This window comes from Saimiri boliviensis, chromosome 4, assembly GCF_048565385.1.
Source record: "Saimiri boliviensis isolate mSaiBol1 chromosome 4, mSaiBol1.pri, whole genome shotgun sequence".
Classification (NCBI taxonomy): Eukaryota; Metazoa; Chordata; class Mammalia; order Primates; family Cebidae; genus Saimiri; species Saimiri boliviensis.
The window spans coordinates 69,575,414-69,590,152 of record NC_133452.1 but is presented as its reverse complement, the minus strand read 5'-3'; the positions used below and the strand labels follow the sequence as shown (position 1 = coordinate 69,590,152).

Genomic DNA, 14,739 nt, shown 5'->3' with positions numbered 1-14,739 from the left:
CCGTCTCCGGTGAGGACCCCAGCACTCGGGGCCGAGGCCGGGATCCAGGCCCGGGGAGTCGCAGGCCCCGTCCTCACAGCCCCCCAAAAAACCGGCCCCAGGTGAGAAGACAGAAGAACACTTACTAGTGGGAGCTCTGCCAAAAGTTCCCTGCCATGGAACTCAGCTTGCCCTGATAAAAAAGCACCAACCGGCGGAGCGGCCCGCGGAGCGACCATAGACCCAGCCCGTCCGGTAACCGCGCTCCTCGATCAAATCAGCTCGGCTCGGCTCCGCTCCGCGGCGGCGGCGGCGGCGAAAGGAAGAGGATGGCCCCCTATTCTCCTTGACGCCGGCCGACAACACTCAACTGTGCAAACCCGTTCCTATCGACAAAAGTTCCGGCCCGCTGCAGCGGAGGGAGCCGGCAGGGAGGCGTTGACCTGTGGGCGCGCTGAGATGGAAGGGAACGAGCGATCGCGAGAGCTCGCGGCTCGGCGGTTGGAAAGCTCTCGAGAGAGCGTCGGGCCGGTTCTGGCCTAAGGCCCAAGTCACTCGGTCTCCTGTTCTCAGTACCAGAGTTGCCGAGTGGGTCTCACCTGGAGGAAGCAGCTTAGTTCGGGGGTTGTGTTACTACCTCTTCCCGTGCTTCAAAAACAGGACAATGGCATTATAATAAAGCATAAGATTTTGTGACTTTTTTTCCTCTGTGATTGGAAAGAGGAATAAATGAAGATGACTTTGTTCTCGCTGATCAAGTGTCCTTTTTTAAATTTTTACTTTACTTTCTTTTTTTTTTTTTTCTTTTTTGAGACGGAGTCTTGCTCTTGTAGCCCAGGCTGGAGTGCAATGGCGTGATTTCAGCTCACTGCACCCTCTGCCTCTGGGGTTTAATCGATTCTCCTGCCTCAACCTCCCGAGTAGCTAGGATTACGGAATCCCGTCACCACACCCGGCTAATTTTTGTATTTTAAGTAGAGACGGGGTTTCGCCATGTTGGCCAGGCTGGTCTCGAACTCCTGACCTCGTGACCCGCCCGCCTCGGCCTCCCAAAGTATTGGGATTACAGGCGTCAGCCACCACGCCCGGCCTGTTTTTTACCTTTGAGACAGTGTGGCTCTGTCACCCAGGCTGTAGTGCAGTGGCACAATCTCGGCTCACAGCAACATCCGCCTTCCGGGTTCAAGTGATTCATTCTGCTACCTCAGCCTCCCAAGTAGTTGGGATTACTGGCCCCCCAGCCACGCGCGCCTAATCTTTGTATTTTTAGAATGGGGATTTCGCCAGGCTGGTCTGAAACTTCTGACCTCAGGTGATTCCGCCCTCCTCGGCCTCCCAAAATGCTGGGATTAACAGGCGTGAGCTACCAGGCCCGGCCTGGATCAAGCGATCTTAATGGAGTTCTTTTGGAGAGATAAAGTGCAAATTTAGAGAGCAGCAGAACCAGCCGTTTTGAAGAACATCTAACAGCAGTCATGCCTATGTGTATGCACACGTATGTGCGTGTATGCATCAAGTAGGACCATACTGCAAAAATACCATAATTTAATTTTACAAGATTAAATAATGTATTTTCTGTTTCATTTTCATTGTACCAATGCATTTATTGTAAAACTTCTAAGTTTTTTTCTAAATAATTGGACACTCCAGAAACTTTTTTTTTTTTTTTTTTTTTTTTTGAGACGGAGTTTCGCTCTTGTTACCCAGGCTGGAGTGCAATGGCGTGATCTCGGCTCACCGAAACCTCCGCCTCCCGGGTTTAGGCAATTCTCCTGCCTCAGCCTCCTGAGTAGCTGGGATTACAGGCACGCACCACCATGCCCAGCTAATTTTTTGTATTTTTAGTAGAGACGGGGTTTCACCATGTTGACCAGGATGGTCTCGATCTCTTGACCTCATGATCCACCCGCCTCGGCCTCCCAAAGTGCTGGGATTACAGGCGTGAGCCACCGCGCCCGGCCAGAAACTTGTTTATAGACGATGAGCATCTGAGACAACTAAAGACCGTAAATTTGTCACATTGTGGGTGGAGACCAATTAGGGTGTGGTGAAGTTAAGTATAATCGTTAGGAAACTAAATGAACAGAAAATACTAGGTAAATCTGAAATAGCAAGGATGTTATATTTAAATTTGGTTCAGTTATATATGTGTGCAAACACATATATATATATGCATACACAGTCAAGATGTGAAATGCATTTATTTGTATGTGAGAATTAGTCTACACCAGACCCAGTGGCTCATGCCTGTAATGCCAGCATTTTGGGATGCTAAGGTGGGCAGATCACTTGAGGTCCAGGAGTTTGAGAACAGCCTGGCCGACATGGTGAAACTCCATCTCTATTAGAAATACAAAAAGTTAGCTGGCCATGGTGGTGTGTGCCTATAGTCCCAACTACTTGGGAGGCTGAGTCACAAGCATCACTTGAACCCAGGAGGTGGAGGCTGTGGTGAGCAGAGATTGTGCCACTGCACTCCAGCCTGGAGTGAGACTCCAAATCAAAAAAAAAAAAGGAAAAAGAAAAAAGAATGAATTATTCTGGATAAGTTACACTAGGTGAAAGTGTGGTAACACCTCTCTACCCCCACCCCAATCACTATAGCTTAATATAAAAGTATTTTACATGTCATATGTCACTCCCATAAAGTCCCATAAAGTCTGCTTGCTCTCCTTGGTGGCTGTCTTCCAGATCTTCAAGAATCTAATACATATATTTCAATTACTCCATCTTGATGGTCTTTGCTTCTAGGCTTAAAATCTTCCTAGAGAAAGCACAGAGGACTCACACTAGCTTTTACCCAGTGTTAAGGGCCTTAAAACAGAAACAACTCAATCACCTTCTCTCATGGGCATTGACCAGATAGACACATGCCTCCAATTTAACTGTGAAGAAAGCTGAAAAATGTAGAGGAGTGTGTAGCATACTTGATGAACACTTTGCATTACAGATCACAATAAAAATATTTTAAAAGCACTATCTTAAGAAACTCCAAGCCATGGGCTGTTTCACAGATTGAGGATTTTTTTCAATTCTCTCAGTGTTTGTTTTGCTTGTTTTTGTCAGCCTGGCATCATCCAGAAGAAAAGGATACTGCAACAAATTAGTATTACTAATGTTTTATTCTTAGCGATCCTATCACACTTTGTTTCTATCACTGGACTAGCACTTAATTTCTTTCTTTCTTTCTTTCTTTTTTTTTTTTTTTTTTTTTTTGAGACAGAGTCTCACTGTGTCACCCAAGCTGTAGGTCAGTGGTGCAATTTTGTCTCACTGCAACCTCTGCCTCCTGCGTTCGAGCAATTCTCCTGCCTTAGTCTTCCAAGTAGCTGGGATTACAGATGCCCACCACCATGCCCATCTAATTTTTAAAAAAATTTTAGTAGAGATGGGATTTCACCATGTTGATCAGGTTGGTCTTGAACATCTGACCTCAGGTAATCTACCCACGTTGGCCTCCCAAAGTGTTAGGATTACAGGTGTAAGTCACCCACCCTGCTACTTTGTTTTATACCTAATTCTGCACTCTTCTTCCTACAAAACAGTGAGCTCCTTCATCTTTGTATCTCCATTAGTTCAGGGTATAATGTGTAGTAGGCGTAGCAAGTAATGGTGTTTAAATCTCTTATAGAATTGGGGGGATGTGCTTTGATATAAGTTATGAATACAAAATTATGTTGAAAAGTGAGTACTATATATAGAATACCAAAAGAGCCACAACAACTTACTAGAGCTGTGGAAATTCAGGTCCCTTCCTTCTGTGAACAATTTTAAGCAATTTACCGTAAGTGCTACAAAGAACCTCTTCCTGTTTGTGACCTGGTTTCTGCTGCCACCAAATGCCCAGCAACTCCCAGTGCTCATGGGGGCTGTGCAAGTCACAGGCCTGGAGCTTAGGCTTCCTTAGTCTCAGAGTAAATTGCTTTTGAGGACATTTTATAAATGTAGTTTGAATTAAATTGACTTAAACCAAAAGCTAACTTCATTTAAATATATCTCTGGTGGAATAGGGAAATTTACAAATCTGTTAAAATGCATAGACATCCCAGCTTACCTGGATGCAAAAAGATGCTGAGCTGTCTAGTAGATTTGCCTTTTTTTGCTGATGATTTTTAAACTTTTCAAAATAATGTTGGGAGTATTGTTTTTCAGTCCTCATTACCCACTAATTTAAACTTGATGAAATAAATTAATGTTGTCCCTTCCAATTTTCAACTTACCTTGTGCTCTTCAAACAGGGGTGTGTTCAATAAATTCTTTTTTAAATTAAAAAAAAATTTTTTTGTGGCTACATAGTAGGTATATATATTTTATGGGATACATGAGATATTTTGATACAGGCATGCAATGAGTCATAATTACATCAGAATAAATGGGTATCCATCATCTCAGGCATTTATTTTTTGTGTTACAAACAATCCAATTATACTCTTTTAGTTATTTTAAAATGTCAACAAATTCTTGATGCTAGTATTTACTCTCCTGTGACAAGAAAGCATTTATCCCTTTTCTTCTTACAGTGCTTTTCTCCAGCAGAATGAATACTATTTCTAGGAAACTAGGGCCTAGAAGGTTAGTGGTTTTACCAAGCTCACTTGGTTAAGTAGTGGCAAGAGCGATTAGAATCGGATTCTTTTGATTCACAGTGCAATAACTTTTTTACCCAACTAGACAGCTTCAAGAAAACTACTATGACTAAACTACTATAAGCACATTATTCCAAGTTTGTAGCACAAGTTTTTCTTCTCAAACACAATTATTGGCGATAGCCTCTCATTTTCATTAAATTATTATCATAATTACTTTACTTTGGTATTAATAGTTCTTATTGTGAAAAAACATCCTCTTTATTTAGTCATCCCCTGCACTTCCCTTTATTTTAGTTCCAGGATACCTGTATTTGTTAAAGATGAATACAGGTCTAAACTATGGAAAAGTGTCTTTGTTTTGTGCTATAAGAGAATAGTACAGACTGGGTAATTTACAATTGTCAACCTAGATAACAAACAGAGAGAGGCTCCCTAAAAGAAAATGATCTTTTTCAAGGACAGAGCATGGGAATAGGAGTATGTGCACCCTTAGTAAACTACATGGCATTTAGGGAGGTAAAGGAACACAAAGGTTTTTAAAGGAAAAATAAGAAGGATTACGTAATTGTTTTGAAATAATTTAGCCATGGCGACAAGGATCAATTACAAGGGTGACACCAGTCCAGGGTTAGACAGGCAGTTGCTGGGCAGATATCTTCGCAGAAATACTGCTTCGTGTGCAAGGTTGCTGTGGTGTTTGTGCAATGTTACGGTTTTTGCAGCATCTTTTGTGATTGTTTTTGTTACCAGGCATTTATTTGAGAATCCTTCCTTCATGGTCCTTTTTGGTTCTATTTTTTTATTTTTATTTTTTAACCCAAGTGACTCCACTTTGATCCTGACAACTTTCACATAATGAACAGAAATTTATTAGGTCATGGGTTCTTGATTCTGGGAAGTCCAAGATCTGAGGAGTTGGCATCTGGTGAGGGCTACATCATCCATGGCAGAAGGACAAAGAGAAGGAGAGAGAGAAAGAGAGAGAGAGAGAGAGAGAGAGAGAGAGAGAGAGAGAGAGAGAGAACGCAAGAGAGTGCAAGATGGGGCTAAACTCATCCTTTTATAAGAAACCCATTCCCAGGATAACAGCATTAATCCATTCATGAAGGCAGAAGCCTCATGGCCTAATCACTTCTCATTAGGCCCCACCTCTTAACATCATGACATTGGGGATCAAGTTTTTAACATATAAACTTTGAGGGACATATTCAAACCCTAATATAAAGTGTATTAATTGAGAACTCAGTCTCTAGACTGGCGAGGTTCAAATAATAGCTCTGCCACTTACCAGTTATCTAACCCTGGTCAAACTACTTAGTCACTCTGAGCCTCGGTTTCTTCATCTGTGAAACAGGGATAACTATAGGTAAGTCATGGGGTTGTGGTGAAGTTTAAATGAACTTAAATGAAATTAGAATAGTGCCTGATACATGGTGAGAATCCAATAACTGTTTTTTTTTTTTTTTTTTTTTTTTTTTTGTGAGACGGAGTTTCGCTCTTGTTACCCAGGCTGGAGTGCAATGGCGCGATCTCGGCTCACCGCAACCTCCGCCTCCTGGGTTCAGGCAATTCTCCTGCCTCAGCCTCCTGAGTAGCCGGGATTACAGGCACGTGCCACCATGCCCAGCTAATTTTTTGTATTTTTAGTAGAGACGGGGTTTCACCATGTTGACCAGGATGGTCTCGATCTCTCGACCTCGTGATCCACCCGCCTCGGCCTCCCAAAGTGCTGGGATTACAGGCTTGAGCCACCGCGCCCGGCCTCAATAACTGTTTTTAACATTTAGAACAAATCTAGACTCTATAGCATGGACTATAAAGAACTCTGTTGTCAGAGATGAGGAAGATCTCTTTGTATCTAGCATGATACAAAGAGGAACGTGCTCTGTCTTTTAATACAAGCCCTTGACACTGTAATGCAGTTGTATTCTGAGGGAACAATAATCAAATATGTTGGGTTACAATGTGCCAGCCTATTCATGCCATTAGAGTTTTGTTCTGTCCTGTATATGCCTAGAGTTGGTGTCCCCAGACATTTGGGGGGATTCCAGAATTCACCTCTCGTTTTTGGTTAGTCTAGAATGGCCTTTCAGAGAACAAAATGTATCAATAAGAAAACTTAGAGCCAGAGCTCTGCAATCCTATTGTCTGAGCAGTCGTCTGTAAATAACTTATTTACAGCAAGTTATTATATTAGTTTCCTTTAAAAGATGGTATTAAGGAAGGAAAATTTATGGAATCCATAAATAGAGGTAAGAAATATCAAATTTTGGCAGGATGTTGGTGTTCATTTCCCATTGTTGATGTAACAAATTACCTTATTTTACAGTTCTGGAGGTCAGCAGTCCTGCCTGTCATCCTTTCCTTTCACTGGGGTGCCACAGCAAGATGGTGGTGCAGTTTTCCGAGAAGAGGAAGTTTGTCACTGATGGCATCTTCAAAGCTGAACTGAATGAATTTCTACTCAGAAGCTGGCTGAAGATGGCTACTCTGGAGTTGAGGTCTGAGTTACATCAACTAGGACAGAAGTCATTATCTTAGCCACCAGAACACAGAATGTTCTTGGTGAGAAGGGCTGGCAGATTTGGGAATTGACTGCTGTAGTTCAGAAGAGGTTTGGCTTTCCAGAGGGGAGAGTAGAACTTTATGCTGAAAAGGTGACCACAAGAGATCTGTGTGCCATTGCCCAGGCAGAGTCTTAGTGTTATGAACTCCTAGGAGGGTTTGCTGTGCAGAGGGCCTGCTATGGGGTGCTGCAGTTCACCATGGAGAGTGGGGTCAAAAGCTTCAAGGTCATGGTGTCTGGGAAACTCTGAGGACAGAGGGCTAAGTCCATGAAGTTTGTGGATGGCCTGATGATCCACAGCAGGGACCCTATTAATACTATGTTGACATCACTGTGTGCCATGTGCTGCTCCAACAGGGTGTTCTGGGCATCAAGATGAAGATCTTGCTGCCCTGGGAACCTGGTAAGATTAGCTCTAGTAAGCCCCTGTCCAACCACATGAGCATCGTGGAACCCAAAGATGAGATACTCCCCACCACTCTTATCTCAGAACAGAAGGGTAGGAAGCTAGAGCCACCTGCCATGCCCCAGCCAGTCACCATAGCATAATGGGGTCTCCTTGGCAGCTGTGTCTGGAGTCTGGATGTTGCTCTTAGATAACTTTAATAAAATCTTGTACAAAGACAGAAAAAAGTACATAAGTCATAGATGGGTCTCACTAGGCTAAAATTAAGGTGTCAACAGGGCTGTATTCCTCTCTCAAGAATCTAGAGGATAATCTATATTCTTGCCTTTTCCAGCTTATATAGGTTCCTACATTTCTTGGCTCATGGCCCCCTTCATCTTCAAAGCCAGTCATGGCCAGTTGAGTCTTTCCCACATTGCATCACTCTAAATTGTACCTCCTTTTTCACATTTAAAGTACCCTTGTAATTACTACCCTGGGCATACCTGGATAATCTAGGATAATTTTCTTATTTTAAATTCAGCTCACTAGCAACCTAAATTCCATCTGCAACCTTAAGTCCTCCCTGCCATGTAACATAACATATTCACAGGTTCTGGGGATTAGGATGAGGACCTCTTTGGGGACTATTATTTTTGACTACTACAGTATCTTCAGATTGGTCATCAGCTGTAGCCCACAGACTTAAGTATCGTGGCTCTTCAGCAAGTATGTTCTTAGAAGTGGATGCATCTGATTGTTATAACTTGATAGCACTAACTTCAACCAACTTCTATTGACCTAATTTTATACTTATGAAGCAATCTTTCAATAATAATTTGGATTCCCACATTAATTGTCAATTATCTTTATAAATAAATTAATTAATATTCTTTTTTTTAAAAACTCTAATCCCATGGCAACAGATTATATATTAGGTTTTTTGCAGGGTGTTTTTCTTTTTCTTTTCTTTTTTTAAATACAGACAGGGTCTTACTCTGCTGCTCAGGCTGGTCTCAAACTCCTGAGTTCAAGTGATCCTCCTGCTTCAGCCTCCAAAAGTGTTGGAATTTACAGCTGTGAGCCACTGCACCTGGTTAGGTTTTTAATATATGAGTTTCTATGAGCCTGATCAATGTATTTACACCCAAGAGGTAGAGTAGACTTAGTAATCTGGCAGCTCCTGTTTCTGAGTCTACAAAAATAAAGACCAGATCTACAAACTCTGGGGAAGTCCATCTGTGTCTAGTGGTCTTGAAATGATTGATTTTGATGTACTTTTCTTTTCTTTTTTCTTTCTTTTTTTTTTTTTGAGACGGAGTTTCGCTTTTTCGCTCTTGTTACCCAGGCCAGAGTGCAATGGCGCGATCTCGGCTCACTGCAACTTCCGCCTCCTGGGTTCAGGCAATTCTCCTGCCTCAGCCTCCTGAGTAGCTGGGATTACAGGCACGCACCACCATGACCAGCTAATTTTTTGTATTTTTAGTAGAGACGGGGTTTCACCATGTTGACCGGGATGGTCTCGATCTTTTGACCTTGTGATCCACCCGCCTCGGCCTCCCAAAGTGCTGGGATTACAGGCTTGAGCCACCGCACCCGGCCTGATGTACTTTTCAAACTAAAGCTCAGAGTGGATCTCACCTCCTGGCTATAAACTGGATACTCCGCTAACTTCTTTCATTACATTATTTATCCCTGCAGCATTGGTCAATTCTCTTTCTTGTTTTCATTCATTCTTTCTTTCACATCTATATACTATAATTGAACTTTTTTGGTTGCAAAGTTACTTTCATAAATTTAGAGTTCATTGTAAAAAGAAACGTGGATTGGCACTAGAATTGTAACTAGAGAACTGTCTGGAATTGAGGCATATTTCTTTTTGTGTGTTTCCTGTTCCAACTCACCTATACTAATTCTCCATTCTGTGTATTTGCTGTCTGCTTCATAGTCTGTGCATTGCATTGTAACTGAAGTTTTTATGCTCTTATTCTCTTCATCATGAACTTTCAGCTTTAATTTCATTCTAGCTCATTCTTTATTTCCTTTGTTTACATAGTTAGAGGTTTTGCACCAAAAAACAACAACAACAAAAAAAATGTGTCTGGGGCCCCACACAACTAGGACAGCCCTGATGAGAACGACCATAATTGGCTTAGGATGGTTGGTGGTCCTTAATCTTGACTGTACTTTAGAGTTACTTGAGGGTGCTTCTAAAACAATCTTTATCAGGCTTAACTCCCAGATCAAATTTCTTCTGTAGAGTAAGTACATACACAAACATATTTATATGCCTGCGTGCTTATTTATGTTTATATCTAAGCAAGAAGAAATAAGTGAAAGAATATATATCAAGACATTAAAATGATAATGGGAACAACCACATGATAATGAACAACTATATTAGGGTTCTCTAGAGAAGCAGAACCAACAGGAATTTATATATATAATTGGCTCACTTGATTACAGAGGCTAAGAAATCCCACAGCCTAGCCTGCCGTCTTCAAACTGGAGATCCAGAAAACTCAGTGATGTAGTTCCAGTCCAAGTCTGAGGACTTGACAACCAGGAGCACTGTTGTCCAAGGGCAGGAGGAGATGGATGTCCAGACTCCAGAAGAGAGAGTGAATTGACCCTTCCTCTGTCTTTTTGATCTGTTTAATCATGCAGCAGTTTAGATGATGCCCACCATATTGGTGAGGGCTATCTTCTTTACTCAGTTGACTGATTCAAATATCTTCCTACTATGTCCTTTTTCTCTTCCAGGAGAAACAACTTCATAGCCATACCAAGCAATAATGTTTTACCAATTATCTGGGCATCCTTAGCCTAGTCAAGTTGACTCATAAAATTAACCATCATAGCCGGGCGCGGTGGCTCAAGCCTGTAATCCCAGCACTTTGGGAGGCTGAGGCGGGTGGATCAAGAGGTCAAGAGATCAAGACCAACCTGGTCAACATGGTGAAACCCCGTCTCTACTAAAAATACAAAAAATTAGCTGGGCATGGTGGCACGTGCCTGTAATCCCAGCTACTCAGGAGGCTGAGGCAGGAGAATTGCCTGAACCCAGGAGGCGGAGGTTGTGGTGAGCCGAGATCGCGCCATTGCACTCCAGCCTGGGTAACAAGAGCGAAACTCCGTCTCAAAAAAAAAAAAAAAAAAAAAACTAACCATCATAACAACAAAATAGTATAGTACTTTAACTCAAATAATAAAATAAATATACCTGGATCTATGCTGACATACATATGTAAATATATGAATAGATAAATAAATAAATATTTAAAAGATTAATCTTCCTTACTAAAGATTTCCAGATAATACATGTAAACAGTTTCCCATCCAGAGATGGAACTTAGAGCTTCCCCGCTTGAGTATGGGCTGAATTTAGTGTCTCACTTTCAAACAATAGATTATGTAAAGGGGAAAAATAGTAACTTTAGAGCAGAGACACCTGGCACACACTACCTTAACAAAATGATCAAGGTTAGCATCCACAGGGATAAGTAATCTCACTAATATGTATCCCTGACATCATATGATAACAAGAGGACTTTACCTCTGTGGTCTTCCTCTTAAAGGTCTATAACCCTATAACTAGTCATGAGAAAAAACATCATCAGACAAACCCAAATTTAGGGACATTATACAAAATATCTGACCAGTACTCTTTAAAACTGTCCAGGTCATCAAAAACAAGACTGAGAAACTATCACAGACCAGAGGGGAATAAGGAGACTTAATGGCTAAATGTAATGTAGCATCCTGGGTGGGATCCGGGAACAGGAAAAAATACATAGAAAAAAATTGGTGAAATCTGAATAAATTGTGCAAATTAATTAATAGTCATGAACCAATAACAGCCTCTCAATTTAGACAAATGTGCCATAATTATATAAGATGTTAATATTAGGGGAAACTGAATAAAAGACATACAGGCACTCTCTGTGCTATCTTTGTAACTTTTCTGTAAATTTAAATTATTCCATTGCACTCTAGCCTGGGCAACAGAGAGAGACTCTTTCTTAAATAAATGAATGAATAAATAAATAAATACATAAAATAAAAATAAAAATAAATTAGCCAGGCTCAGTGGCATGAACCTGTGGCCCTAGCTACTAAGATCTGAGGCAGGAGGGTTCCTTGAGTCCAGGAGTTTGAGGTTGCAGTGAGCTATTATTGTGCCACTGCACTTCAGCCTGGGTGACAGAGCAAGACGCTGTTTAAAAAAAAAAGAAAAAAAAAGAAAAAAAAATAGCAACTTAGACACATTTTTGCAATTAAACTTAGAAGTACTTTTTTTTTTTTTAAAGAGTTGACAATTTTATTTTCACATTTCCCAATACAAATGAAAACTGCATCTTTTTTGTCCCACTTCTCCCCTCCGAAGCTGTTCTCTTTGATAGGACAGGGGACCAAGTCTTCTTTATGCTGTTTAGAAAACGCAGCATCACAGCAGCACGATCTCCTGATGAAGAAGAACAGGTAATATAAAACTGATACAATGAGGCCTTTGAGTCATTCTGGGCCGAGTGGGCAAGATCATGGGACGGGCAGGAGGTCTTATCATTGGGGGCCCAGGCATCATTGGCACATGGCCTCCCATGGGTGGCCTCATTCCAGGAGCAGGTCCCACTAGTATCATCTCAGGAGAAGGGGGACCCATCACTGGCATTATGAGAAGGCCCCCCATATGGGGTGCTGGCATCATGCCAGGATGAGGAGGACCCAGAAGACTGGGGGAAGGTGATATCATCGTCCCGGAAGGAGGAGGAGCAGACAGTGGAGTAGGAGATATCTTTCCTTGTTGAAATGCAGCCGTTGTTTTGTCAATCAGGCTCTGAGCCCGCTCTTCCATCCATTTCTGATAGTAGTCTTTCACATTCTCTTTGTGTTTCCTATCACTGCAGTGTGTGTTTCCCACAGATGGAGAGTCATGGGTGAGGTATGTATTGCAGTAGTCACAATAAAACTTGGGCATGTTGCTCTGCAGTCCCTTGGCCACCCCATTCTGTGATGCCCAGAAATAACACACACAGCCAGCACAGACACTGAGGAACCCTGGGAGACTAGTGTAAAGACTTCCAGAGCCCTCACGTCCTATAATTTTTATGTGAATTATTAAAGCAGTGGTTAAGTGGGAATACATAAAAATGGTGAAAAGGCCTTTATATTTTTCTTTCTTTCTCCTTAAAAAAATTTTTTTTTAAATTATACTTTTAAGTTCTGGGATACATATGCAGAACATGCAGGTTTATTACATAGGTATACACATGCCATGGTGGTTTGCTGCATCCATCAACCCATCATCTACATTGGATATTTCTCCTAATGCTATCCCTCCTGCCCGCTACAGGCCCCAATGTGTGATGTTCCCCTCCCTGTGTGCATGTGTTCTCATTGTTCAACTCCCACGTATGAGTGAGAACATGTGTTTGGCTTTCTGTTTTTGTGTTAGTTTGCTGAGAATGATGGTTTCCAGCTTCATACATGTCCCTGCAAAGGACATGAATCGTCTTTTTTTATGGCTGCATGGTATTCCATGGTGTATATGTGCCACATTTTCTTTACCCAGTCTGTCATTGTTGGGCATTTGGGTTGGTTCCAAATCTTTGCTATTGTGGAAAGTGCTGCAATAAGCATATATGTGCATGTGTCTTTATAGTAAAATAATTACTAATCCTTTGGGTATATACCCAATAATGGAATTGCTGGGTCAAATGGTATTTCCGGTTCTAGATCCTTGAGGAATCACCACACTGTCTTCCACAATGGTTGAACTAACTTACACTCCCACCAACAGTGTAAAAGCATTCCCATTTCTCCACATCCTCTCCAGCATCTGTTGTTTCCTCACTTTTTAATAATCGTCATTCTAACTGGCGTGAGATGGTATCTTATTGTGGCTTTGATTTACATTTCTCTGATGACCAGTGATAAGCTTTTTTTCATGTTTGTTGGCCGATTTTCTCCCTCTTTCTAATGTGACAGAAGGGGGGAAATCAAGGCATTTTGAGCATAGTGAAAGGTTTAAATGGTCTTACAGGAACTGTTTTTTAAAGAAGAGACAATTCGTGACAACACTGGAAGCTAGAAGATCAGGTTCTTATTGCTAGGGCCTTGGATGTGCTAATTTAAAAGTTTTCCTTAATGTGAAAGCCATGATTTAATAAAGTTATGATAAAACCAATACTTAAATTTGGTAAGCTAGTGATACCACTTTTTATCTAGGATTTTATTTTATGTAATGCTACTTTTCCTCATAAATTGTGAAGCCAGTAGAAACACATTTAATCTCATTAGTCTTTTATTGAAAACAGAAATCCTTATTCCACTCCTGGGTAATAAATTCTTGATCTACCTATGTAAAAATCTAATTCATCTACCTGAAATGTTAGCATAGTTAAAAATAATTACATGTACACATTTTATTTAGTCCTATTAATAAGCATCCTAAGGAGGTTTTACTATGATGTTCTTTTTATGGATGAGAAAACTTAGGCTGAGAGAGGTTAAATAACAAGCCCAAGTCCACACAGGTGTGAACACACCTTGGCGACATTGTGGGTTCATTTCCATATCACCCAATAAAGCAAATATTGCAACAAAACAAGCCACACAATTTTTTTTGGTTTCTTAGTGCACATAAAAGTTATGCTTACAGTATATTATAGTCTATTAAGTGTGGAAGGACATTATGTCTAAAAAACAATGTATGTACCTTAAATAAAAAATATTTTAGGCTGGACGTAGTGGATTATGCCTGTAATCCCTGCACTTTGGGAGTCCGAGGAGGGTGGATCACCAGATCAAGAGATCCAGACAATCTTGGCCAACATGGTGAAACCCTGTCTCTACTAAAAATACAAAAATTAGTCAGGCATGGTGGCAGGCGCCTGTAATCCCAGCTGCTGGGGAGAGTGAGGCAGGAGAATCCTTTGAACCTGGGAGGCAGAGGTTTCGATGAGCTGAGATCGCACCACTGCACTCCAGCCTGGTGACAGAGCAAGACTGTGTCTTGAAAAACAAAAAACAATTTATTTTATTATTATTATTATTATTATTATTTTTTTTTTTTTGAGACGGAATTTCGCTCTTGTTACCCAGGCTGGAGTGCAATGGCGCGATCTCGGCTCACCGCAACCTCCGCCTCCTGGGTTCAGGCAATTCTCCTGCCTCAGCCTCCTGAGTAGTTGGGATTACAGGCACGCGCCACCATGCCC

The 14,739-nt window shown here is 41.4% G+C and overlaps 2 protein-coding genes and 1 pseudogene across 3 annotated transcripts in view; 1 reads left to right on the top strand and 2 right to left on the bottom strand.

Annotated features, from left to right (window-relative positions):
- CCNC (cyclin C) overlaps positions 1–361 on the bottom strand; it is a 29,763-nt gene extending 29,402 nt beyond the window's left edge. Inside the window, exon 1 of one of the 2 annotated variants that reach the window (XM_010333768.3) lies at positions 126–361. In XM_010333768.3, the coding sequence (XP_010332070.1) occupies positions 126–157 (32 nt within the window). In that variant the 5' untranslated portion in view covers positions 158–361. The remainder of the gene's footprint in view (positions 1–125) is intronic. The other variant, XM_003922912.4, reaches the window with a different exon arrangement.
- Positions 362–6,907: 6,546 nt separating this feature from the next.
- Positions 6,908–8,100, top strand: LOC104650590 (small ribosomal subunit protein uS3-like; annotated as a pseudogene).
- A 3,799-nt stretch (positions 8,101–11,899) lies between these two features.
- LOC101042640 (U1 small nuclear ribonucleoprotein C-like) lies at positions 11,900–12,517 on the bottom strand. The gene has a single exon (XM_039467862.2). The coding sequence runs from the start codon at positions 12,495–12,497 to the stop codon at positions 11,967–11,969; it is 531 nt and encodes a 176-aa protein (XP_039323796.1). The 5' UTR covers positions 12,498–12,517; the 3' UTR covers positions 11,900–11,966.
- Positions 12,518–14,739: the final 2,222 nt, after the last annotated feature.

Excerpts from the sequence above, each read along its gene's own strand:
- LOC101042640 (XM_039467862.2), bottom strand. The coding sequence starts at position 12,497 with ATGCCCAAGTTTTATTGTGACTACTGCAATACATACCTCACCCATGAC.